The sequence below is a fragment of the Choloepus didactylus genome, chromosome 1 (genome assembly GCF_015220235.1).
Source record: "Choloepus didactylus isolate mChoDid1 chromosome 1, mChoDid1.pri, whole genome shotgun sequence".
In the NCBI taxonomy this organism is placed as follows: Eukaryota; Metazoa; Chordata; class Mammalia; order Pilosa; family Megalonychidae; genus Choloepus; species Choloepus didactylus.
The window spans coordinates 121,988,610-122,011,161 of record NC_051307.1 but is presented as its reverse complement, the minus strand read 5'-3'; the positions used below and the strand labels follow the sequence as shown (position 1 = coordinate 122,011,161).

At 38.0% G+C, this 22,552-nt stretch overlaps 1 protein-coding gene across 9 annotated transcripts in view; it reads right to left on the bottom strand.

The window, feature by feature from the left end:
• Nucleotides 1-14,721: 14,721 nt before the first annotated feature.
• Nucleotides 14,722-22,552, bottom strand: part of PLD1 (phospholipase D1) — a 234,676-nt gene continuing 226,845 nt past the window's right edge. For all 9 annotated transcript variants that reach the window (XM_037840656.1, XM_037840674.1, XM_037840664.1 and 6 more), the window contains 2 exons: nt 18,741-18,858; nt 14,722-17,196 (listed from right to left, as the gene is read on the bottom strand). In XM_037840656.1, coding sequence (XP_037696584.1) covers nt 16,972-17,196; nt 18,741-18,858 — 343 coding nt within the window. In that variant the 3' untranslated portion in view covers nt 14,722-16,971. The remainder of the gene's footprint in view (nt 17,197-18,740; nt 18,859-22,552) is intronic.

Here is a 22,552-nt window from a genome sequence, read left to right as displayed (position 1 = left end):
AACATTCATCTATATCTGCCTTTGGCTGGTAATGGCTACATCTGTGCTAACTAACCAGCATTTTGCTTCAATAAATAAACAATGGCAGGCATGAATGTACACCCCTTTTCACTTTTTCCTAATGAAAAATGAGTATTTGGTTCCCCATTGTATTTCTATTATTCACACTCCTTAGACTTTTGTTTGGTGTGCATCAATGTCTTCATGTGTGAAAAAACTTCAGACTAGCAGAAACAAAAAGAACACTTATCATTTAAGCATTTTCATCCAGTATCATTTTCAGAGATGCTGTAATGACTGTTTTCTGTCTGGGATAAAAGATTTCATTTAAAAATCTTTGTTGTAGCTTTCTCTGACCTATAAAAGTGCCAACAGGATGCTTTTTCCCTCTATACCTCTTTTGACTTCTAAAAAAGGCTGAGTATCTCAGTAATACATGTTATTTGAAAATACCTTTTTAAAAAATGAAATCAGATGAATCAGTTCCCACTGTTTACAATTCTAGCAAGACATGAGTGAACAAAAAACACCCATAGCTTAAATGAGATTCAGGTTCCTAAATGTGATGGGCTTCTTCAAGTGTTAGAAATCGTTCATGAGTTCCCTTTTTATGAATAGAATTTGACAGCTAGCGCTTATAACATAACTCAGTGTGAGTATGAAGACCAAAGGCTTTGGAGTTTTTGTAAACACAAGAAAATAATGTACATCTCCTGGAAAGCAGAGTAGTCACACAAATTAGCAAATCATGCAAAGAAGACAACAAAAACAAGTATCTTCCTGAGCACACAAGATTCTGGAAAAAGGGTTATAATGGTCAATGTGTGTGGTAGCTAGCCTCCAAGATGACCCCAAAGATCCCTTCCTTCTGGTATTCACACGGTCTAGTCTTCAACCACATGGGATAGGGCTGACAGGATATTGTAATAACTGTGATTCATGACGTCTGCCTTGCTGTCACTTGGAACACTCATTCTGGATGAAGCCAGCTGCCATACTGTGAAGCCACTCATACAAACCCTGTAAAAACAGAAGTTTTTCTCTGCGGCCTATTTGTGGTGATGCATATTTGGAGGTAAACTGGGTGTCCATTTTTGTAAGAGTGATGGGTAAAATGTGGTGATTGCAAAACATTAAACACAGCAGTTAAATGTAAGAGATTAGACTTATATGCATGAACATGGCTGAATCTTAAAAACTGTTCTTTGTCAGAAATAGAATGCAGTATGTAACAGGATACCACTTTTGTAAATAAAAATTCACAAATGATAATGTGTTGCAGGAACATATTCAAGTGAGAAGACATACATAAAATACATTTAAAATTTTTGCTTATGACAATGAAGAGAATAGGAATAAGATGTGGAAATAAAAATAAACAAGTGAATTAAATAATACAGAGGATTTTAATGTGCCTTGAACTGAGCAATGTGATTAACTTAACCCTCTGCACTTGAGTTCCTAAAATGAAATTAAATGAAAAAAAGTTGAAAAAGAAATCCATACTTTGCAATGAGATGGCATATGAAAGAGGGATAGAAAAAGAGGAGAGTTGCATCCAGTGACAGCTCAGACCAGTTTCAAAACAAAGAGGAGTCTGTGATAAAGAGCTGGGTTGTTCTGGACATTAAAAAGCATGTAATTAGCCAGGGAGAAGAAAAGAGGTGGAGAGTGTGGCTATAAGTCCTAAGGAATGAACAAGGCAAACTAACAAGCGGCAATGGGAGGCAAAATAAATGAAAGGAATCCGCAGGCATTTAGATAGTGGAATTGATGGACTTGGTGGCTGGTTAGACAGGGAGGCTGAGAAAAAGGGAGGAATCAAAGATGATTATTTCTCTAGTTTGGCAATTGGTGTGTGGGGGTTGTCTACTGTTATGGGAAACAACAGAAGGATGGGAGCAGTATCAGGTGGGGGCCTGGCAGGTGTTGATGATGAATGCCATTTAGAGTGGCTGTGTTGTTGAGTCTGAGGTGCATGCAGGAAATGCAGGTAGAGATACCTAATGCTCAGGGATGTGTCTTTAGAGAGCTGGGCTAGTAGTGAGTACATAGAGGGTGTTCTGGTTTGCTAAAGCTGCCGTTATGCAAAATACCAGAAATGGATTGGCTTTTATAAAGGGGATTTATTAGGTTACAAATTTACAGTTCTAAGGCTGTAAAAGTGTCCAAACTAAGGCATTTAGAAGATGACATCTTCACCGAAGAAAGGCTGATGGTGTCTGGAGCACCTCTGTCAGCTGGAAAGACACATGGCTGGCATCTGCTGGTCCTTTGCTCCTGGGTTCTGGTTTCAAAATTGTTTTTTCTAAAATGTCTCTGGGCTTCTGTCTGTCTTGGCCCCTCTCTCTCAGCTCCTGTGCATCTAGGGTGTTTCTCTCTAAGTGTCTGGAGGTCCTCTCTCAGCTTCTCCGGGGCAAACTCTGGGCTTCATCTCTTAGCTTAACATCTCCAAATATCCTTCAGTCTGCATCTCCAAGCATCTGGGTCTGTGTCAGCTCTTAGCTTCTCTCTAAAACATCTCTCTCAGCTTCTTTGAGCTTCTCTTCTCTGTGAGCTCTCTTAAAGGACTCTAGTAATCTAATCAAGACCCACTCTGAATGGGCAGGTTAACACCTCCATGGAAATAATTTAACCAAAGTTCTCATCCATAGTTGTGTGGGTCACTTCTCCATGGAAACATTCAATCAAAGGTCCCATCCAAGAGATTGGATTAAAAGATCATGGCTCTTCTGGGGTCCATAGCAGTTTTAAACTGGCACAGATGGCAATGAAGCTAGGGGAGTTGATGGGGTTGCCTGGGCATTGTGTAGAATGAGAAGAGATGGGAGCACAATCCAGCACCAAAAGAGGTGAAATGAAAAATGGGGAGCCTGTGGATGATTCTTAATGGTTAACAGTGACCTGGAAGCCAAGGGAAGCATGTGTTTGAATGTACCACAGAGAGTTCTAGTGAGATAAAGACAGAGTGCATCCTTGTTTAAAAAGTAGGTGAGTTTAAAGACATGTAACCCACAGAGTAGCACCACAAGCCTGCATCTGATAAGAGCTCTGGGCTGTTTTATGTTACGATAATTGTTTAAAGTTGAGAGTAATGATGATTGTACAACTAAGTGCAGATAATGTAAGAAACAAGCAGTTTATCTTGAGATAGAATATATACTAAATGAAATTAGGAGCCCATTACTTAATAAATCAGGCCCTTGACTTGAGGCTTGCTCTTGTGAAACTTAGGGCTATAAACAGGAGGCTGAGCCCTCCTATAATTATGCCTAAGAGGCACCTCCAGTGAACCTCTTTTATTGCTCAGATGTGGCCTTTCTCTCCCTAAGCCCAACTTGGCAAATAAATTTATTAATCTCCCCCCCACCTCAACGAGGGACATGACTCCCAGGGAAATGAATCTCCCTGGTGATATGGAACACAACTCCCAGGAATGAGCCTGGCCCTGGCAATGAGGGATTGAAGATGACTGCTTGACCAAAAGGGGGAAAAAGAAAGGTAACAAGCTGAGGTTACAATGGCTGAGATCCCAAATAGAGTTGAGAGGCTATCCTGGAAGTTTCTCTTGTGCACAGTCCAGCTAGACATCCCAATTGGCCACAGTATGCCATGCCCTTACCAAAAGTAGTCCCCAAATACCTATTTCACTACCTGAGATTTCTCTCTCAGAAACTTAAATCCACCAGACTGTTCCTATGCCAGACAAGTCCTAAAATCCAGAGGCAACAGTCTCTTTAAAAACAACAATCAGATGCAGCCCCCTTTCCCATACTGTTGACACCCCCTTTCAATATGAACAAGTTAGGGTGGTCACTGCCTAGACACCCCTGAAGATGGAGAAAGAGATTTAAGTGAGAGAAAGGGGTAGCAACAAACAAGTTAAGATTTAACAAAGGTCTATGACTACTGAAACTTTATATAAATATATACTTTTTTAGATGCCAGGGTGTTGGAATAATTGGAAGGAGGTAAATGACATGGTGGAATTGTAACCTATAACATTTCTTGAAATTTGCTCTATAGCTACTCATTGAATTGTGCTTTGAAAGTCTTCACTTTCTGTATATATACCCTATATTGCATAATAAGGAAAGTACTGAAACTGTGGAACTGTAATCCATAACAATTTTTGAAATTACTTATATAACTGCTTGCTGAGCTGTACATTGAAAGTTAACACCTTTCTTTGTGTATGTTATATTTTACAATGATGGAAACAGCTGAAGTTGTGAAACTGTGACCCATGATGTTCCTTGAAATTTGCTGTCTACTGGTTAAATTATACTTTGAAAGTTATCACTGTTATGTACATGTGTTAAAGCTCACAATAAAAAAAATGCATTAAAAAAAAAGTAAGTGGTCTCCAAAAAAAAGACAAAACTAAGGTATGCTGCTAGAAGTCAGGAAAGAGATTGCCCTTCCAGGAATGGGTAGAAGGGGACTTCTCTTTGTTGATTTGGGTGCTGCTTACATATGTGCATTCAGTGTGAAATTCATCAAGCTGTGTATTTATGATACATGCACTTTCTGGAAGTTTGTTACACATTAATAAAAAGTGTGAAAAATATAGGTTAGTGTAGGTGGAGTGGTGGAACTGGAAGTCAGATAGCAGTAGGTTATAGATCAGTTAGAATATGAAAAAGAAAAAAACTGAATATCCTGGAGCTTGACTCTATTATCAATTTTTTATTGCTGTGCCACAAACCATCTCAAAACCTAGTGGCTTAAACAATGATCATTTTATTTGCTCACATATCTGTGGGACAGCAATTTGGGCTGGGCTCAGCAGAGTGGTTCTTCTGCTGGTTTCCTTGGCAGTTTGACTGGGCCTGGATGACCTAAGAAGACCTTACTCCCTTAGCTGGTAGTTGATGCTGGCTATCATCTGGGCCTCTCCATCTGTATGGTCTCTCATTTTCACATGATGGTAGCACTCTAAGAGGGTAAGAGTGGAAGCAGTAAGTTCTCTTGGGGCCTGGTATTGAAAATAGACAATGTCACTGAAGCCACATTCTATTGGTCAAAGCAAGTCACAAGCTCAATCCTGGTTTCACAATAGGGAATGGTGGGGATGTGGTGATCTGAAGAGCATATGCCCCAGCTAAAGTGGCAGCTGCTGTTTTCCCACAGGAATTGATGCCATGTGGCCCAGTGTACCCTGATATTCTGATTTTTCATAAAAGTTAGAAAACCAAAATTTTATATAAAATCTCCCAATTTTAAAATGTGGCAACTTATTCACAATGTTATACACCACACATGCAGCGAATGAACATGTATGAGGACTCAATGCACCCTGTGAGCCTCAAACTTACAACCTCTGCACCAGCTTATAACAGAATTTAGAATAACAGAGGCTCTCATTTTCCAAATAAAAGTGGAAAGGAATTTCAGAGATTCAGAGATTTCTCTTTGGCCTGTGGGACAACAGTTTATGACTTTTGTTTCCATATCTAGTAAACCAACAGTGGAAGAAAAATAGGAATTTGGATAAAAGTGCCCAGTGGGCATGGGGGTGTGTGTCCTCTCCATTCAAGAAGCACGACTTACCTTCAGAGTCCACCTTCAGTTTTATTGAACAATTACTATGTTCTAGGCATTGTGCTTTTACCTCTGCATCTCATTTGACCTTCACACGTGAGGCCTTATAAGCATGTGCTTACAGACCTCAGAGAGGTTCATTTGCTCAAGGAGCTGGTGGCAGGGTGGAGCTTTTAGGTGAACCTGTTTAATGTTGAAGCCCATGCTTCTCCGACTGGTGCTTCCTGGATATTTCCACACCTAAACCTCGTGTTTCTGGGGGTAGTCTGTAAGGCTCCAGGGGCTTGAAAAGGAGGTGAAAGGAGGTCACAGGTGATGCCCACCTCCAGAGTCTTGATTGGAGTCTGTTTGGGTCTTCCAGCTGCAGAACACTGGTTACAGAGCTACTGAACAAGCGAATACAGGTGGAGTGCTTGGAAGAGTCCCTGACCAAAAACAAAGCCACTAATATTAGCTATTATTATTATCATCATCATCATCATCATCAGTATTGGTAATAGTACTAATATTGTTTTCTGCTTCCCTCTCTGGTGCCTTCAGGGGAGAACATTTATCATATGTTAGTTTTTGCTGTTCTCCCCAGCTTGGGAAAATTCCAATGCACACATACATGTAAAATGCATGTAAATGTCTCTTATTTTCTTGTTTTGAGACCAGAAATAACTTTGTACTCTCCATTCACTAAAACATAAGCTCCACAAAGGAGAACTTGGCGTGACTGGTTCACTGATGCACCCCAGCACCTTCCCTGAGCCTTGTTCAATCTGTGCTTATTGAGCGCCATATTGATCTTTTAAAAAGAAACTTCCCTCATTACTATACATCACACCTCAGAGGCGGAGGACTGGGAGGGGCAGGGGATGCTGTGACTCTGTAACTGACCTCGATGGGGGCCCATAACTTGCAAGCAAAACAGGCATCCAGAGGAACTCATTTCTCTATTTCAGACACACTATGCACCGTCTCTAAAATCCCCAATGTGCAGAATGAAGATTCTAATTTGAAAACAGAGGGACACTGCTGATTTCACAGTTTCAATTGTTTACTTAATGAATTAATGAATATTTACATTTTAAAAAAAGTGATTAAGGGACCAGGGATAGAAAGCATTGATTGTGAAGCAAAGATTAGATACATATCATTTCCAGTGCTTCACAGAAGGAAAATTCAGAGGAGTGAGTTTCTTGATTTCACAATTCTCATTCTGAATACAAATATTTAATGTCCATCTAATCTCATTTACATAAAACTTTGGTCACAAACATTCCCATTCATGCTTGTTTATGAGTGCTTGGCTGGGGGGAGCCTGCTTTGGCTGACCACATCTCTTTCCAGAACCAAAAACCATGTGATTTGTCATTCCTGAAAGGACTAGCTATGTTAGAATAAATCAATTGGACAATGTTGGGCTTTCTTTTGGCCTCGAACAGAGAGACTTGAAAACCCCTGCTTGTGAAGGAAATTAAAATGTCCCCAAATTTATTCAGTCAAGGTACTCTGAATATTGTCTGCTCTCTTTAGAGCAGGGGTCAGCAAGCTTTATCTTAAAAATAGCTGGTATTTTAGGCTTTGCAGGGCATATGATCTGTTATAGCAAGAAAGCATGCAAACTAGTGAGTGTGGCTGTGTTCCAATAAAACTGTAGTTACAAAATAGGAGGCTGAGACTTGGTTTGCCAACCTCTGTCCTAGAGGTGATGCTGGGAACCTGTGGTCTCTCCATAATATCTGAATATTCTGAATGGATGTTCCTTATCAAGTATTTGCTTTCTATGCCAAAGATACATGAACTCCAGCAGCCATACTTTATTATTTTAAACAATGGTTTAAGAGAAAATCAGTACTGTGGGTCCAGACCACATTTTAGGTTAAGAATCCAAGTGGAATATAGATTAGGAGGGCAAAACTTCACTGAAGTGCACTAACTTAGAAAAAAGTAAAGAATTACAGCAGCATGGAAATAGGAAAGAGTAATTAAGCCTACATTTTTTCTTGGTTTGCTTTCCTCATCTCTAACTATAAAACTTAAAAATTGAAAAAGAATAGTAATGTATATATGTGAGGAGGTATATAGGAACTCTGTACTTTCTGTGCAATTTTTCTGTAAGCCTAAAAGTGCTCTAAAATAAAGATGATTATTTAAAAAAATGAATAATGTAACAAATTTTTACTTATCCTATGATTTATTGCTTTTTGTTTTTAAGTTAAAAGTTACAAACAATATAAAAGGAAAATAAAATAACCTATACAAAATGTAAGCCACAAAATTTTTGGTTCCTTTAATGGATACTTCCAACCTTAAATCAAAGCCAGTAATATATCACAAGTGAATTAAATTGCCATTAGGAATCATATTATGTACCCATGTCCCTTAAAAACAATTCAATCCCACTGATACTTCACTTGTACCTTTTGGATAGATACTGATGAATTCTCTTCCAGTGAATTCTAGATTTAAGAATATGCCAAGGACCAGGACTGGGTAAACTTATTTTAAAGCTCCAAATTACCAGTAGTAATTGGCCTCAGAGAATCTTCCAAATTAATAAAAATGTACTCTGGGGCACACTTAAAATCCTTTAGCACTTGCTAATTCAAAACAAGAAAGAGTAGAGAGGGATGAGAAGACACAAAGGGTTCGTTTTTACTCCAGGCTGTGAAGGGCTGTAGATATCTGAAAATGCTCAAATGCCACATCAGATCAGAAAAGATAAAAAGAATGATTGTCTTTGTTAAAAAATAATATTTTGTCAGTTGGTTAAATATGAGTTAAATGGAAGATTTATGGTAGAGGCCTCATTTTGGTTTTGCCAGTAAACTTCTTGTCCTCTAAAATGGTTTCCATAATGAGATGCTCTGATTGGAGTCAGAGGTTGAAGGCACAAGGAGTAAGGAGATGCAAAGAGAAGTGCAGGTTCTTCAAGCTTATGTATAATCTATTCTGCTTACATTCTTACACCTGCAAAAAGACTTCTCAGCTTGTTATTTTCATCTGGAATGCTATTAAAATATGATATGATTTTCCAAGGTCTTACAGAAGAAATAACCCTCCATATTTTGAATAGCTACAGACTAAGTTTTCTGTCTAAGGTGTTTTTAAAAGAAAACCAATATTTTGTTTTATAACCCGACACACAATTATCAAATGACCAGCTCTCCAAGCCTCTCTGTAATGTGTTGCTGCAGAGAATTAAGAATATCCACTGGGGGTGAGGGAGGGGTGGGGTGGGGGCAAGATGGTGGCACAGAAAGATGTGGAATTTAGTTAGTCCTCTAGAACAACCAGTGAACAACCAGGAGCGACTAGTAAACAACCAAGAACAACTAGTAAATAATCTGGAACAACCATTGGGAGACATCTGTGAAAGGACACACATCAAACACCAGCCTGGAAGAGAACATAAGTAAGGCCCCACAAATCCGGAGCTGAAGCTCCGCCCCCCCCCCCCCCCCAGACAAGGCAGGATGAACTGAAACACTGCCATGTGAAAAAAAATAACAGGTTACAGGGAAAGTACTCAACCAAGCTCCAATTGTAATTTTAACTAACACACTTGGACTACTGAATACAAGCTATAAGCACAGAGCAGGAAGGGAAGCAGATTCCTTTCAGCAGGGAGGAGGCAGGGCTGAAGGGAAAAAAATACATAAATAAATAAAAACAGAGACTTTTCAGAATACTGGAAGATGGCTGTGTCCCAAGAAAACTGAGGGACTGGGGACTGGCTCTGAAAAGGGGCTTTTTCTCTTTTCCCATTTTTTTTTTTCCTCTCATTCTGAGCAGCCCATTAGAGAAAGCCTCAGACATTGGCAATTCCCTGCTGACCCAGACAAGGGTGGCGTTAACAGAGCCAGAAAGACAAAGGAGGAATTCAAATGGAGAATATCCCTTGGGGGTGTATCATCTCTAAGAAAAGGATGGTGGGACCAGCCCAAGTGGCTGCCCTCCCTCAGAGAATACAGACCCCAGGGCCTGGGAGAAAACAAACAAACCAGAAACAACTTAAGCTTGGCTTCTGTCACTCTCCACCCCTCACCATGTCAGGGTCCACTGTGAATTAAAGGGACCACACCTCTTTATGCTGGTGGGGAGCTGTGGGCTGACAAGTGCCACCTGCTGGACTGGATAGGGAAAGCATAGAGTCTAGAGTCCTCACAGGAAAGTCTGTCAATCTTTCAGGACCCACCCTCTGGGAAACCTAATTCTGAATATACAGTCTCCCCCTGAGACCTGAGCCCATCTGGTCTGGGAAAGTCTGGTGGGGGCATTCAAGGAAATCAGATGCCTAGGAAAAAAAAATCACACTAGGAAAAATGAAGATATGGTGCAGCCAAAGGAACAAACTTACACTTCATCTGAGATACAGGAATTGATACAACTAATTATTAATCAAACAAATCTTCTAAATCAATTAAAAAATCAATCCAAGAATCAATTCAACAAGTTGAAGGAAGATATGGCAAAAGAGATGAAGGATATAAAGAAGACAGTGAGTGAACACAAGGAAGAAATCAGAAGTTTGGAAAACAATTGTCAGAACATATGGGAATAAAAAAGCACAACACAAGAGATGAAGGACACAATGGTGATATACAGCAGCATATTTTAAGAGGCAGAAGAAAAGATTCATGAACTGGAGAACAGGACATCTGAAACCCTACATACAAAAGAACAGATGGGGAAAAGAATGAAGAGATGTGAGCAATGTCTCAGGGAACTGAGTGACAACATGAAGTTCATGAATGTATGTGTCATGGGTGTCCAGGAAGGCAAAGAGAAGGGAAAAGGGGCAGAGGCAATAATGGAGGAAATAGTCTCTGAAAATTTCTCAACCCTTATGAAAGACATAAAATTACAGATCCAAGAAGCATAGCAAACTCCAAACAGAATAGATCTGACTAGTCTTATGCCGAGACACTTAATAATCAGATTATTGAATGTCAAAGACAAAGAAAGAATTCTGGAGGCAGCAAGAGAAAAGTGATCCATCACATAAAAAGGAAGCTTAATAAGACTATATGTGGATTTCCCAGTAGAAACCATGGAAGAAAGAAGGCAGTGGTGTGATATATTTAAGATACTAAAAGAGAAAAACCACCAGCCAAGAATCCTATATCTGGCAAAACTGTCCTTCAAATATGATGGAGAGTTTAAAATATTCTCTGACAAACAGGCAATGACAGAGTTTGTGAACAAGATACTTGCTTTCTGGGGAATACTAAAGGGAGCACTACAGACAGATAGGAAAAGACAGGAGAAAGGTTTGGAGCACAATGTTGGGTAATGGTAGCACAGCAATGTAAGTACACTGAACAAAGACTATATGTGGATTTCCCAGTAGAAACCATGGAAGAAAGAAGGCAGTGGTGTGATATATTTAAGATACTAAAAGAGAAAAACCACCAGCCAAGAATCCTATATCTGGCAAAACTGTCCTTCAAATATGATGGAGAGTTTAAAATATTCTCTGACAAACAGGCAATGACAGAGTTTGTGAACAAGATACTTGCTTTCTGGGGAATACTAAAGGGAGCACTACAGACAGATAGGAAAAGACAGGAGAAAGGTTTGGAGCACAATGTTGGGTAATGGTAGCACAGCAATGTAAGTACACTGAACAGATGACTGTGAGTGTGGTTGAAAGAGAAAGGTTGGGGCATGTAGGACACCAGAGGAAAGATAGAAGATAAAGACTGGGACTGTGTGGCTTAGTGAAACCTAGAGCATTCAATGATTGTGATAAAATGTACAAATATGTTTTTGCATGGGAGAACAAACAAATGTCAACTTTGCAAGGTGTTAAAAGGGGGGTGGTATTGGGGGAAAAACACTATCAATGCAAACTAGTCTATAGTTTACAGTAACATTGCAACATGCTTTCTTTAATCGTAACAAAGGCAATACACCAAAGCTAAATGCCTATTAGAGGGGGCATAATGGAGGGGTATGGGATTCTTGGCATTAATGTTGTTGTCTGACTTTTTTATAGTATTTTATTTTATTTTAACCTTTTATTTTGTGACTACAGTTGCCATTTTTTCTCTTCTTTTTTTGTCTTTTTACTTTTTTCACCTCTTCCTCTTCCTTTGTGTCTGTATTTTATCTTATTTTTATTTTCCCTTTTATCCTTTTTATTACTGACCTTATTGCTGTATTTTATTTTATTTTTACTTTTCCTTTTATCCTTTTTATTATTTTTTTGTTTCAATTCTCTTTTTTTTGAGTAATGAATGTCTAAGTGCCAATTGTGGTGATGAATGCACAACCATATGATGAATCTGTAAACAATTGATTCTACACTGTTGATGATTGTATGATATTTGAATGTATCCCTATAAAATTGCAGGGAAGAAAAAAACAGAGGGACACAAGTGCTGGAAAGAACTGGGAGAGAGAGATGTATGTAGTCCCTGTTGGTGAGGAAGTAGAATGGTGTAGCCTGTCTGGAGGACTGTATGGTGGTCCCACAAGAAGCTAGGTATGTGGGGGTTTCAAGGTCTTGCAACCTCAGTATGGGGTATATACTTGGAAGATTGGAGAGCAGGGACACGAAAGGACATTTACACACTGGTATATATAGCAGCAGTATTACTATTTGTAATACACAGAGGTGGCCTAAGAGTACATTGACTGAGGAACAGAATGGTGAACTGTGGTGTATATATACAATAGAATATTGAGCAGCTGCAAGAAGAAATGAGGCTGTGAGACATGCAACTAGGTGAATGGATCTTGAATACATTTTGAGTGAAGCATGCCAGAAGAGAGAGGACAAACATTATAATGCCTCACTAATATGGACTAACTATAATGTGTAAACTCTGAGAACTGAATCTTAGAGCACAGCTTATCAGGGGAATGCTTATTGTGATGGTCTCTAGACTGTAAGCTCTTATAGCAATCACATCTATTCCTGAGTTGTAATGGTTATCTCTAAATCCTGAGATGCTGAGCTCCTTGTATATAACCTGGTTGGTCTCTGGAACTTTGGGTATCTGTGTGACATCCGAGACTTGGAGCTAGAGCATAGCAGCTATGAATGTCAGTATCACCCCATACAGCAACTGTTGAAAGAGCTGAAAAAGAATTCAGACTTTAATTAGAGATAGGAATGAAGAGGATCTGGTTAGGACTAAGGTAAATCAGGCCCAAGGGTTAAGGACGATACTGACTAGGCTTTAAAACTACAAATTCTGTATGAGACCAAGGGAGATGTTTATCTGGTGCAGGATCTATATTTTCTGTGGCATGCTAGATGATTTAACTTATATGATCAGTTTGTTTGAATACCATAGGTGCATGGAGCTTTGAATGGGAAGTGGGATTTGATGAGTTTGTACAGGCTGGGGTGAAATCCCAACACATCCCAGAGTTGTACGGGCAGAGTATGAGTGTATTTGCGGGGCCCCCCAAGGAGCTGGGGAGAAATGTGGAAATGTTGGCTATTGCTGATTTTCCCACAAGCACTGAGGACTGCCAATTTGGTGGGCTGAGCCCTTGATCAGGGGGCTTTCCTCTTGAGGCTAGATGTTGCAAGGGAGAGGCTTAGCCCACTTATAATTGTGCCTATGAGTTCCCCACAGAGAGCCTCTTTGTTGCTCAGATGTGGCCCCCTCCTTCTCTAAGCCCACTTGGCAAGTGAACTCAGTACCCTCCCCGCTACGTGGGATGTGAGTCCCAGGGGTATGAATCCCCCTGGCAACACGGGAAATGACTCCTGGGGATGAGCCTGAACCCAGCACTGTGGGATTGAGAAAATCTTCTTGCCCAAAAGAGGGAAAAGAGATGAAACAAAATTAGGTTCCAGTGGCTGAGAGATTTCAAATGGAGTCGAGAGGTCACTCTGGAGGGTATTCCAATGCACTGTATAAAGATCACCTTTTAGTCTTTAATGTGTTGGAATGGTTGGAGGGAAATACCTGAAGCTGTCAAACTGCAACCCAGTTACCTTGATTTTTGAAGACAATTGTATAACTATGAGGATTGCATAGTGTGACCGTGTGATTGTGAAAATCTTGTGGCTCGCACTCCCTTTATCCAGTGTATGGACAGATGAGTGGAAAAATGGGGACAAAAATTAGATGAAGACTAGGATGGGATGGAGGGGATGGAAAGAGTTAGGGGTTCTTTTTTGCTTTTATTTTTAATTTGGAGTAAGGAAAACATTAAAAAATTGATTCTGGTGATGAATGCACAACTTATGACGGTGCTGTGAATAATTGATCGTACACTGTGGATGACTGTAGGGTGTGTGAATATATCTCAATTAAACTGTATTAAAAAGTAAATCAACAATGGGGAGGAGGGGAATGGGATGTTTCAGATATTCTTTTTTATTTTAATCTTTATTTTACTTTTTGGAGTAATAAAAATGTTCAAAGTATGATTGTGGTGATGAAAGCACAATTATATGAAGATACTGTGAACAACTGACTGTATACTTTGAATGATTGTATGTTATGTGATTATATCTCAATAAAATTGCATTAAAAAGAACAGTGGAGCTGAGAGAAGCAAACTGAAAAAAAAAAAAAAGAATATCCCACTGAAGGGTGAATTGTGGGGCGGACACTTGACACAGAACAAATGCCTTCACCAGACCTAAGCTAAGCGTATCCTCCAACAGCTAAGCTTGGCCAATGTGAATTGCTTAAACAGGTCATGACCACTTTCTACCCTTCATTTCTTGTAATAATAGAATGTTTCTGCCTTGAAAACAAAAATTATGACAGATTATCAGGGTGTCAGGTATAACATTTATAGACATTTCAACAGATGATAGTTCACTTGAAATGCTGAACAGATTTATAGTAGCCTTTCAAGACTTTGAATTATTTGCATTTTAAAGTTTATGTCATACATCTCAATATTAAAGATATGCTTTAAAAATATTCTATTAGGTAGTAATGGTGTCTGATAATGATGGCATAATTAGGTCATACAATACATCTTGTGTCCACACTCCATGCAAATCTCACAGAATGCTTCAGTATATAAACTACTACTGCAAAACAGGTGGTTGTTGCACTGAATTTTCCATAAAATCCCTCCAAGTAAATCTTGTAGCCCTTCATCTTTGCAGATGGGCATCTTGTCTTTGAGAGAACGCAGCTTCCAATTGCCACACAAACCAGCTGTAAGATTTCTTGTCTGAGTCTCAGTATGTTTTTCATATCATTAGCTTTCTCCTCCACCTCCTTTATTCATTCCATAAACATTCCATACACATTAGTGAGCATCTAATATGTGTCAGGCAAGGTTCCAGACTGAAGGGATACAAACACTATAAACAAAATGTACAAAGTCCCTGCTCCCATGGAACTTACCTTTAGGTAGGGGAAGACAGACAAGTAAACACACAAATAGATATCACAGGGTTTAAAATAGCTTAGCTATCCTGTCTGAAATATGTTTATTGCATCTTCTCATGTCTGAGCAATGAAGTGAAAGCAGAGGTTGATAATGGACTGCAGCAATTTCCTAGTCCCACTTCCAGTATCTACACATTGGGTGAATTTAAGTGAGTCCTTTAACCATTCTTAGCTTCAGTTTCCTCATTTATAGACTGGGGAAGAGATTGGAATAAGTGACTGGGAAAGCCTTTCTGGCTTTTATTTTTTTTCATGGTTTTATATTACATCTTGTGCAAAATCAAGAGCCAGTTTGCTGACTGTACTATGGTTTAAAAACTATTTAAATATAAAATAAAAGCAATCCTTGGGCATTCCACAACATTAATACTTTAAGATGCCAATCTAAACTTCTTTATAAATAGCAAATAACTTATTTACAACTGCTCTAGAGGGTCATCTTACCCTCTTCAGCCACATGATAAATAATTTATTCATAAAAGTATATTCATTCCCTTTGCTGGCCATGTATTGCTATATCATTTGTGAAATGGTCTCTGCCTGTGAAATCCTTTCTTGGATGTGACACTGTCTCTCTCTCTTTCATTAACCCTTATCACTGACTTTATGCTCTTGTTTAACTTTTTAACTGGACTATTAGCTCCATGAAAACAGGGATTGGGTCCTCGTTTCTTTGAAGAACAACCCAAATGAGATTCTGTCCAGATGCTCCGTAGACATTTGCAATCACTGCACCCACACTAGGTTTATGGGCACAGGCCTTTTGGGAACCCACATTAGCTCTTGGGGCTGTAAGAGTAGTACCACTTAGTGAAATTTGAGCTTTGGTGTACCAAAGGGCACACCAACATCTGAAAAGGAAGAGCAGGGCTTTCAGAACAATTCACAGAGTAGGACAATGTGAATTAAGAAGTATCCTGACGTCTTCAGAAGCCCTTGTGGAATGTTAATGTGTATTTAATAATGCAATTGAAAGAGCACACAAGCTGCAATCAATTCATTTTTCTTAAAGAAGATAATGTATCTGGAGGGCTGAATGTCAAGTAAGGTTACACTCATACTTATTAACTTGATAGGAGTTATGTAGTCACTGATTTTCTTAAAAGGTAAATTACATTCATTGCTTTGGTTCTGAAATGTAAAACTCAAATGTCAATCAGTTAAGGATGACAGGTAATTTTACAGGACTCTTAGGAATTTTATTTTCTTCTCTGGACCGTTCCCTGCTGACACCTTGGAGGTTTCTGAAGGCTACATGCTCTGTCTTCGGGTTTTATGTGGCTGCTGTGAAATCAATCAAATATATTACACGTTTTCAAATTTGATCAAATTTGTGAGCCTTATCACAAGGACATATCTTGTCAGTGCCTTTGGGGACAAAGTATAATCTCTGCCTCAATAACGGAATTTAATTCCTTCCTGTTGCTCTGTGGTGTCAAGATACATGTTATCAGAAGTGTCATATGGGCTGCAGGGTAGATCGAAATCTGGCCTGTCCTTTCAGTCACTAAAAAGGAATAATGACCAAGTGCTTTGTTGGCTGAATGCTTATTTCAGGACCACACAGGTAGGGATCCCATGTAACTGTGAAGCAGATTCACAAAATCTTCTAGAAGTAAACAGTATCTCAAACACTGCCTGTAAGGAATACAAGAGGAGGACAGGCCCAGCAGATGTGCTGCACAAATGAGGGTCAGAGTAGAAGGAGGTCCAGACACACAGTTATAGGTAAATTCTTGTTAGCAAAGGCGATGAATTTTGGTTGTGGGATTTGAGTAAGTGTTAAGTTGTTGAGCACATGCCTACCAACATGAACGCAGTTCCTTTCTCACATGGAGAGGCAGGAGGAATTATAAGGCCCTGCTCACGTTCAGTGTCTACAGAAGTGCATCCCCTCCCAACCTCGTAAGCCCTTGACATTTTTCTCAAAGGATCTGGGGGTTGGATACGAGAGTGCACTGGCCCGGGCTTTGGCTGGGAGGTTTCCAGAAAGTCACTGCTTGCAGTGTGGTCTTCAGGGTGGAAGTCTTTGAGCCACAAAAGGGTATAGCTATTCTTAAGTCCAAACCTCCATGGGCACTATGGCTTCTTTGGTTCCAACAGAAGGCAGGAGGTTTTCTTCAGACAAGAAATACAAGGGGAACTGCACCAAGAACCCACGGATCCTTTTCAGTTCCTCCTCGGCTCTAATGGGATCCTCCTTTGCTAATATGGGCTTGTTTATAAAGTCTCGCAGCTGAACTAAACTGTGTACTTCATCATTTGGAAGGCACCGGAATACCTGATTAAAACACAAATTGGAAATTGAGTAACACGTTTATAAGAAAGCACATCCCCTCTATGGAAAATACTCATTCCAACAGACAAAACCTTTGTTTTATAAAACACATATTAGTTTAACGTCACAGTACAGACCTGATTTAAGAGTTGCTTCTCTTACTTGCAACAAAGAGACAGCTAGATTTGGTTCCATTTTCAAAATCATAGCTAGATCCTTATCTCTGATCTATACAAGTCATTATCCCAGCATAAAGTCAAGGTTCTGGTAAGGAGTCTCCCTGGATGTTACTCCACATCAAGGTTAATTTTTGGATCATAATGATCTCCTAATTTCACTAGAGGTTTGGGTCTAAGAGTAAAAATGCATTTTCTATTTTCTCTAACTTTTTATATAGAAAATATTCTAAACAAACATTTAGAAAATTAGAAACCTGTACTGAGAGATATCAATGATCAATGTACACTTCTTGTGCTGCTTTGAAAATAAATTTCAGACATCGTAACATTTCACCCCTGAATGTGCCTACATAACCACAATACCATTATCCCACCTAAGAAATTAATTCCATTATGTCATTAAATGTGGTCCATATTCAAACTTATCCCATTACCCCCCAGATGTCTTTTATAGCTACCACCCACCCCAATCCCATGTCCAATCAAAGCTCTGAGCTGCTTTTGTAAAATTATATTGTAAAAGACTCCATGCACATGACCTATTTGATCATGTCCTTAAATCCTCAGTATCAAACAAGGCTATGCAGATAGCTGCCACGATTCAACAGGAATGATGAACTCTCCATGCTGCAAGGGACACTGGAAATAATGAAGAAGAACATACTGACACCCAATTTTTCATAGATAGTGAACGAATCTCATTTGAATATTTGCTATGATGGGAAGATGGTTACTTCAGAGGTAACGTGTTCCACTGTCAGGCAACTCTTAATTCTTGTACGTTTTTATCATAACCAGTGGATGGAACTTATCAGGAGAGTCTCTTGGCCTCCATAAAACACCTTTCTAAACTGTCCAACAAAGGAAGTATCTTGTTATTAATAAGCCTCATCATAAGGAATGATCCATTTTAGCACTATGTCCTTAAAACCTTATATAGACTATTCTTTACCTCATAATAGAAGAAAAGAAGGTTCAGAAAAATCAAGTCACTACACACAAAGTTATATCACTGGAAACAGAGTGAGCTGGGATTTGAATCCAGGTCTCGTTCATTTTTTGACTCCATATTCTCTCTTCTCTTTGTTATTAGATCTGTTCACAGGCTGCAGAGCCATGGGCTAGAGACACTCATGTGGGACTCCTGCATCACATGCTGGGAAAGCCCCTTCTAAACCATCATCCATGGTGCTTTTTTGACTCTTTGTTTTTCAATGTTTATAAAGAAATGTTTTATTATAACTTTCAGGTGTATTGGTTCTTTTGCACTCATTAAGAATATGCTGTACCAATAAAACGCAGAAATAATGATATCCTTTTTGTGATGAGATTGGATCAAAAAAAAGTGGGGGAAAATACGTGCCTCACCTTATCATAAATTGTAGCATTTTTAGCTGCCGTTGAAATCCACACCTCCTTGAAGAATTTGTCACTCACTGGATCCCGAATGTCTTCAGTTGAGTCAGAAATATAGCCAAGGACAACCCTGAAACACAAGTGCCCCCCAAACTGAATAACTGAGACAAAGCAGCTTGCTGCAAGCATTGTTTCTAATGGTAACATAATTCAGGCACTCAAACACAGAATTCAATTTTTTTTTTAAGAAATCAAAGGAAATCATTAAAACTAAGATGTTTTATACACACTTATTGAGACATTTATTAAATATCCAAGTGGCAACATTGAGTAGGCATTGGCTAAATGAATCTGGAGTCTGGGAGAAAAGGCTTGGCTAGAGATATAAATTTGAGAATTGTCTTCACATATCTGCTCATAAAGCCATATGGCTTTTAATGCATTGACCAAAGGAGTGAGTGTAGACAGAGAAGAGGACCTGGTATACCCTAACAGTATGGGAGATGAGGAGGAATCATTAAAAGGACCAAGAGAAGCTCTGAGTGAGGGTGGGGAAAACCAAGAGAATGGGGTATGCTGGAACCACACGAAGAAGTATGCCAAGGAGAGCTGTGTCAAAGTGAGCTTGACAGGTGGAGCAGAATGAAAAACGAGAATTGACCACGGGATTCAGCAGTGTGGAGATCATTCTATTGTTGCCCTATCTCCTTTTAAACAAACAGATTTACATGATCATTTTTAATGGTTGCACGGTTTCCCATCATGTGAGATTTATTTAACCAATTATTCTATATTTTGACTTTGGGGCAATTTCCAATTTTTTATTACCATTAACAATGCTACAATAAACATAATTTGTTCATTATATATAAGATTTTGTGAATTTCTATGATGATTTCATTGGCATAAATTTAGAATTAAAATTCCTGGGCTGAAGGAATATTCAAAATTTATCTTCAAGAAAGGCTGAACACATATGCTCACTAACTATGCACATTCTCCCCAGTCATTTCCAACATTATCAACTCCTGAAAAAGCTTAGCCAATTTAGATGGAAAAAGGGCATCTCATTTTAGCTTTAGTCCGCAATTTTTTTTGTTATGTAAAACCTCTTTAAAATAAACGGATTTTGCACGATGGGCACACAAGGATTCTTAGTCTTATGACCTCAAAATTTTATTGCCACTTCAAAATTTCCTCCTTCTGACTTTATAGGAATAACTTTAAAAAAAGAAAAGATTCAGGGATGATGTATGCACATTGATGCTGGCTGCTCACTGAGATCCAAAGCAAAATTTTATTGCATCAAATTTGAAGGATGATGCAAATTATGAAAATAAGTCAATTATTAAAAAAACCTTTCATTTGAGTCAGTTCTAACCAGCTGAAAACTGAGCAAAAAGAATATCTCTGTGACTTTGCTTTTAATTAGAACAAGAGGTGAGGCTATGTGTACATCAAATTATCAGCTAATGGCTTATTTGTAGAAGCAGCATTTAAATGTCACTATAAAAAGTATTTAGCAATAAGTTATTTTCCCTGTCATTATTTTAATTTTAAGAAATTTATATTAAAATAGTCAGTAAATATAAGTAAATATAAATATAAGTATTCTGGTTTTCTCTTGAAGAAGTAAAGTTTGGAAGAAATCTAGCTTGATTTTATGTTAAAGTGTATAATGGTATTTAGTTTAATTGCTTCATATATCACAAAAAGTGGAACAGTAGGAAAACTGCAAAGGATTATTTCTGTTCTTTCCATTCCGCATATCTATGACTTTAAATGATTCTGTGCTCTACTTGTGCAGATAATGGTTTTTGCTGAGTGATGGTTATATCTGTAAAGTTTGGATAATTTTCTAGAACTTAATGAACTGTTCGGCACATAGTTGTGTCATTCAGTGCTGTACCGTGATGGTTGATTCTTTCTCTATTTAAAATTGATTTCACATTGAATTGTGACTCTATATTTCTATTCAAAAATAGCCCAGATGGAAAATGGATTGAAGATGCATTCTTTTAGTGAGAAAATGGCTGTGCCCTAGGCCACACTATTTATCTTTGGGAACATTTCCTAATAAAAAAGAGGCTAAAATTGACACTACGTTTCTGTGGTGCTTTTAAATATGTTACCTGAGGTTGCCATTGGGGCAAAGTGAAAATAATTGTTCAAGAACAACTGTGTCTTTAAGACAGTTTAAAATTTGCAAGGAAAGATAAAGCACCTATGAATAAATTTAGCATGAAATGTATAGGAAAACACCCAAAATCTCTAATGATTTACTGAAGAAAAACAACAAAACTAAAAAAAAAAAAAAAAAGAAAGAAAGAAAGAAAAAGAAAAACTCTAAAGCTTTACTAAAGAGCAAAAAACTTTTGAAATAAATACCTTGCTCTTCAATATGATGACTCAATATTGTTAAGATGTCAATTCTTTTCATGTTAATCTATAAATCCACTGTAATCCCAATTTAAAAAAAAAGCTAATGAGAACTTGAGAGAACTTGACCACATAATTCTAAAGTTCATGTGGAAGAATGAATATTTAAGAACAGCCAAGATAATTCTGAAAAAGAATACTAATTGGGGGAAGTACCAGGGTAAGAAGAAGCCCTCCCCAAAATTAAAATGCACAGTTACAGTAATTAAAATGGTATCAGACTGGCATGCAATCAAACAGACATTCAATAGAAAATAATAGAAAGACCAGAAATGTCTGAATATATACGGGAATTCAGTGTCTCATAAGGGGGCACTGCATATTAGAGAGGCAGAAAGTCTTGCATATCATACAGTTCTGGATCAATTGGTTATTTGGAAAAAAAAGAAAGTTAGAGCCCCTACCTCATTTCTTATATTTAAATTGCAGGTGTTACATGTAAAAAGTAAAGTTGAATAAGTACTAGAAGAAAATATAAGTAAATATTTGCTCTGGAGCTGGGGAAGTTATTCTAAAGGCGGAAAAAACATTAAGAAAAAAACTGACAGATGTAATTAATAAGAATTTAAAGTTTTCTCCCAAAATATACCAAATTTGATTAAAAGGCAATTGATAAACCAGATTTGCAAAAAATGTGACAAAGGAATTGGCATCCTAGATATTGAAAGAATTTCTAAATTATTAAAGAAACTTAAACATTCCAACAGAATGGGCAAAGGACACGAACAGGCTAGACATTTACAAAAGAACAATTACACATGGCTAATAAACGCATGAAAAACCTCCTCAAATATGCAAGTTAAATAATGAAATACCCTTTGAAATCCAACAAATTGGCAAAGATTAAATGAAATATTAGAACTCAGTATGAGTGAAGAAGGGAAGAATAACCTCTCTAAAACATTGCTAGTGAAACAGGAAGTAAAGCTGCACACTTTTTTTTTGCCTAGAAATTCCGTAGTTAGGATTTAGTTTAAGGAAACAATTAAGCAGGTGAACAAGATGTTATCTACAAACATATACCCATTTTTTAGAACACGAAAAATCCGTCCAACAATGGTATTAGCTAAAGGAATTATGGTGTGTACATATGATTGAATGCAATGTAACCATTAAGTGTTACTGAATAATACTCGACGTAGGAAAATGTCTTAGCATATTATTTAAATAATAGAAAACAATGTAGAACTACAAAATCCTAATTTTGTTTTTTAAAAAGAAATATATATAGTTAACATATATATAATAATATATATATTAAAAAGTGGAATTATACATGCATAGAAAAAAGTGGAAATGATAATCATGAAATGTTAAAATTGTTAGCCTTGAGTGGTAGGATACAAATGAATTTAATTTTCTTACTACTCCTCTGAATTTGTCAA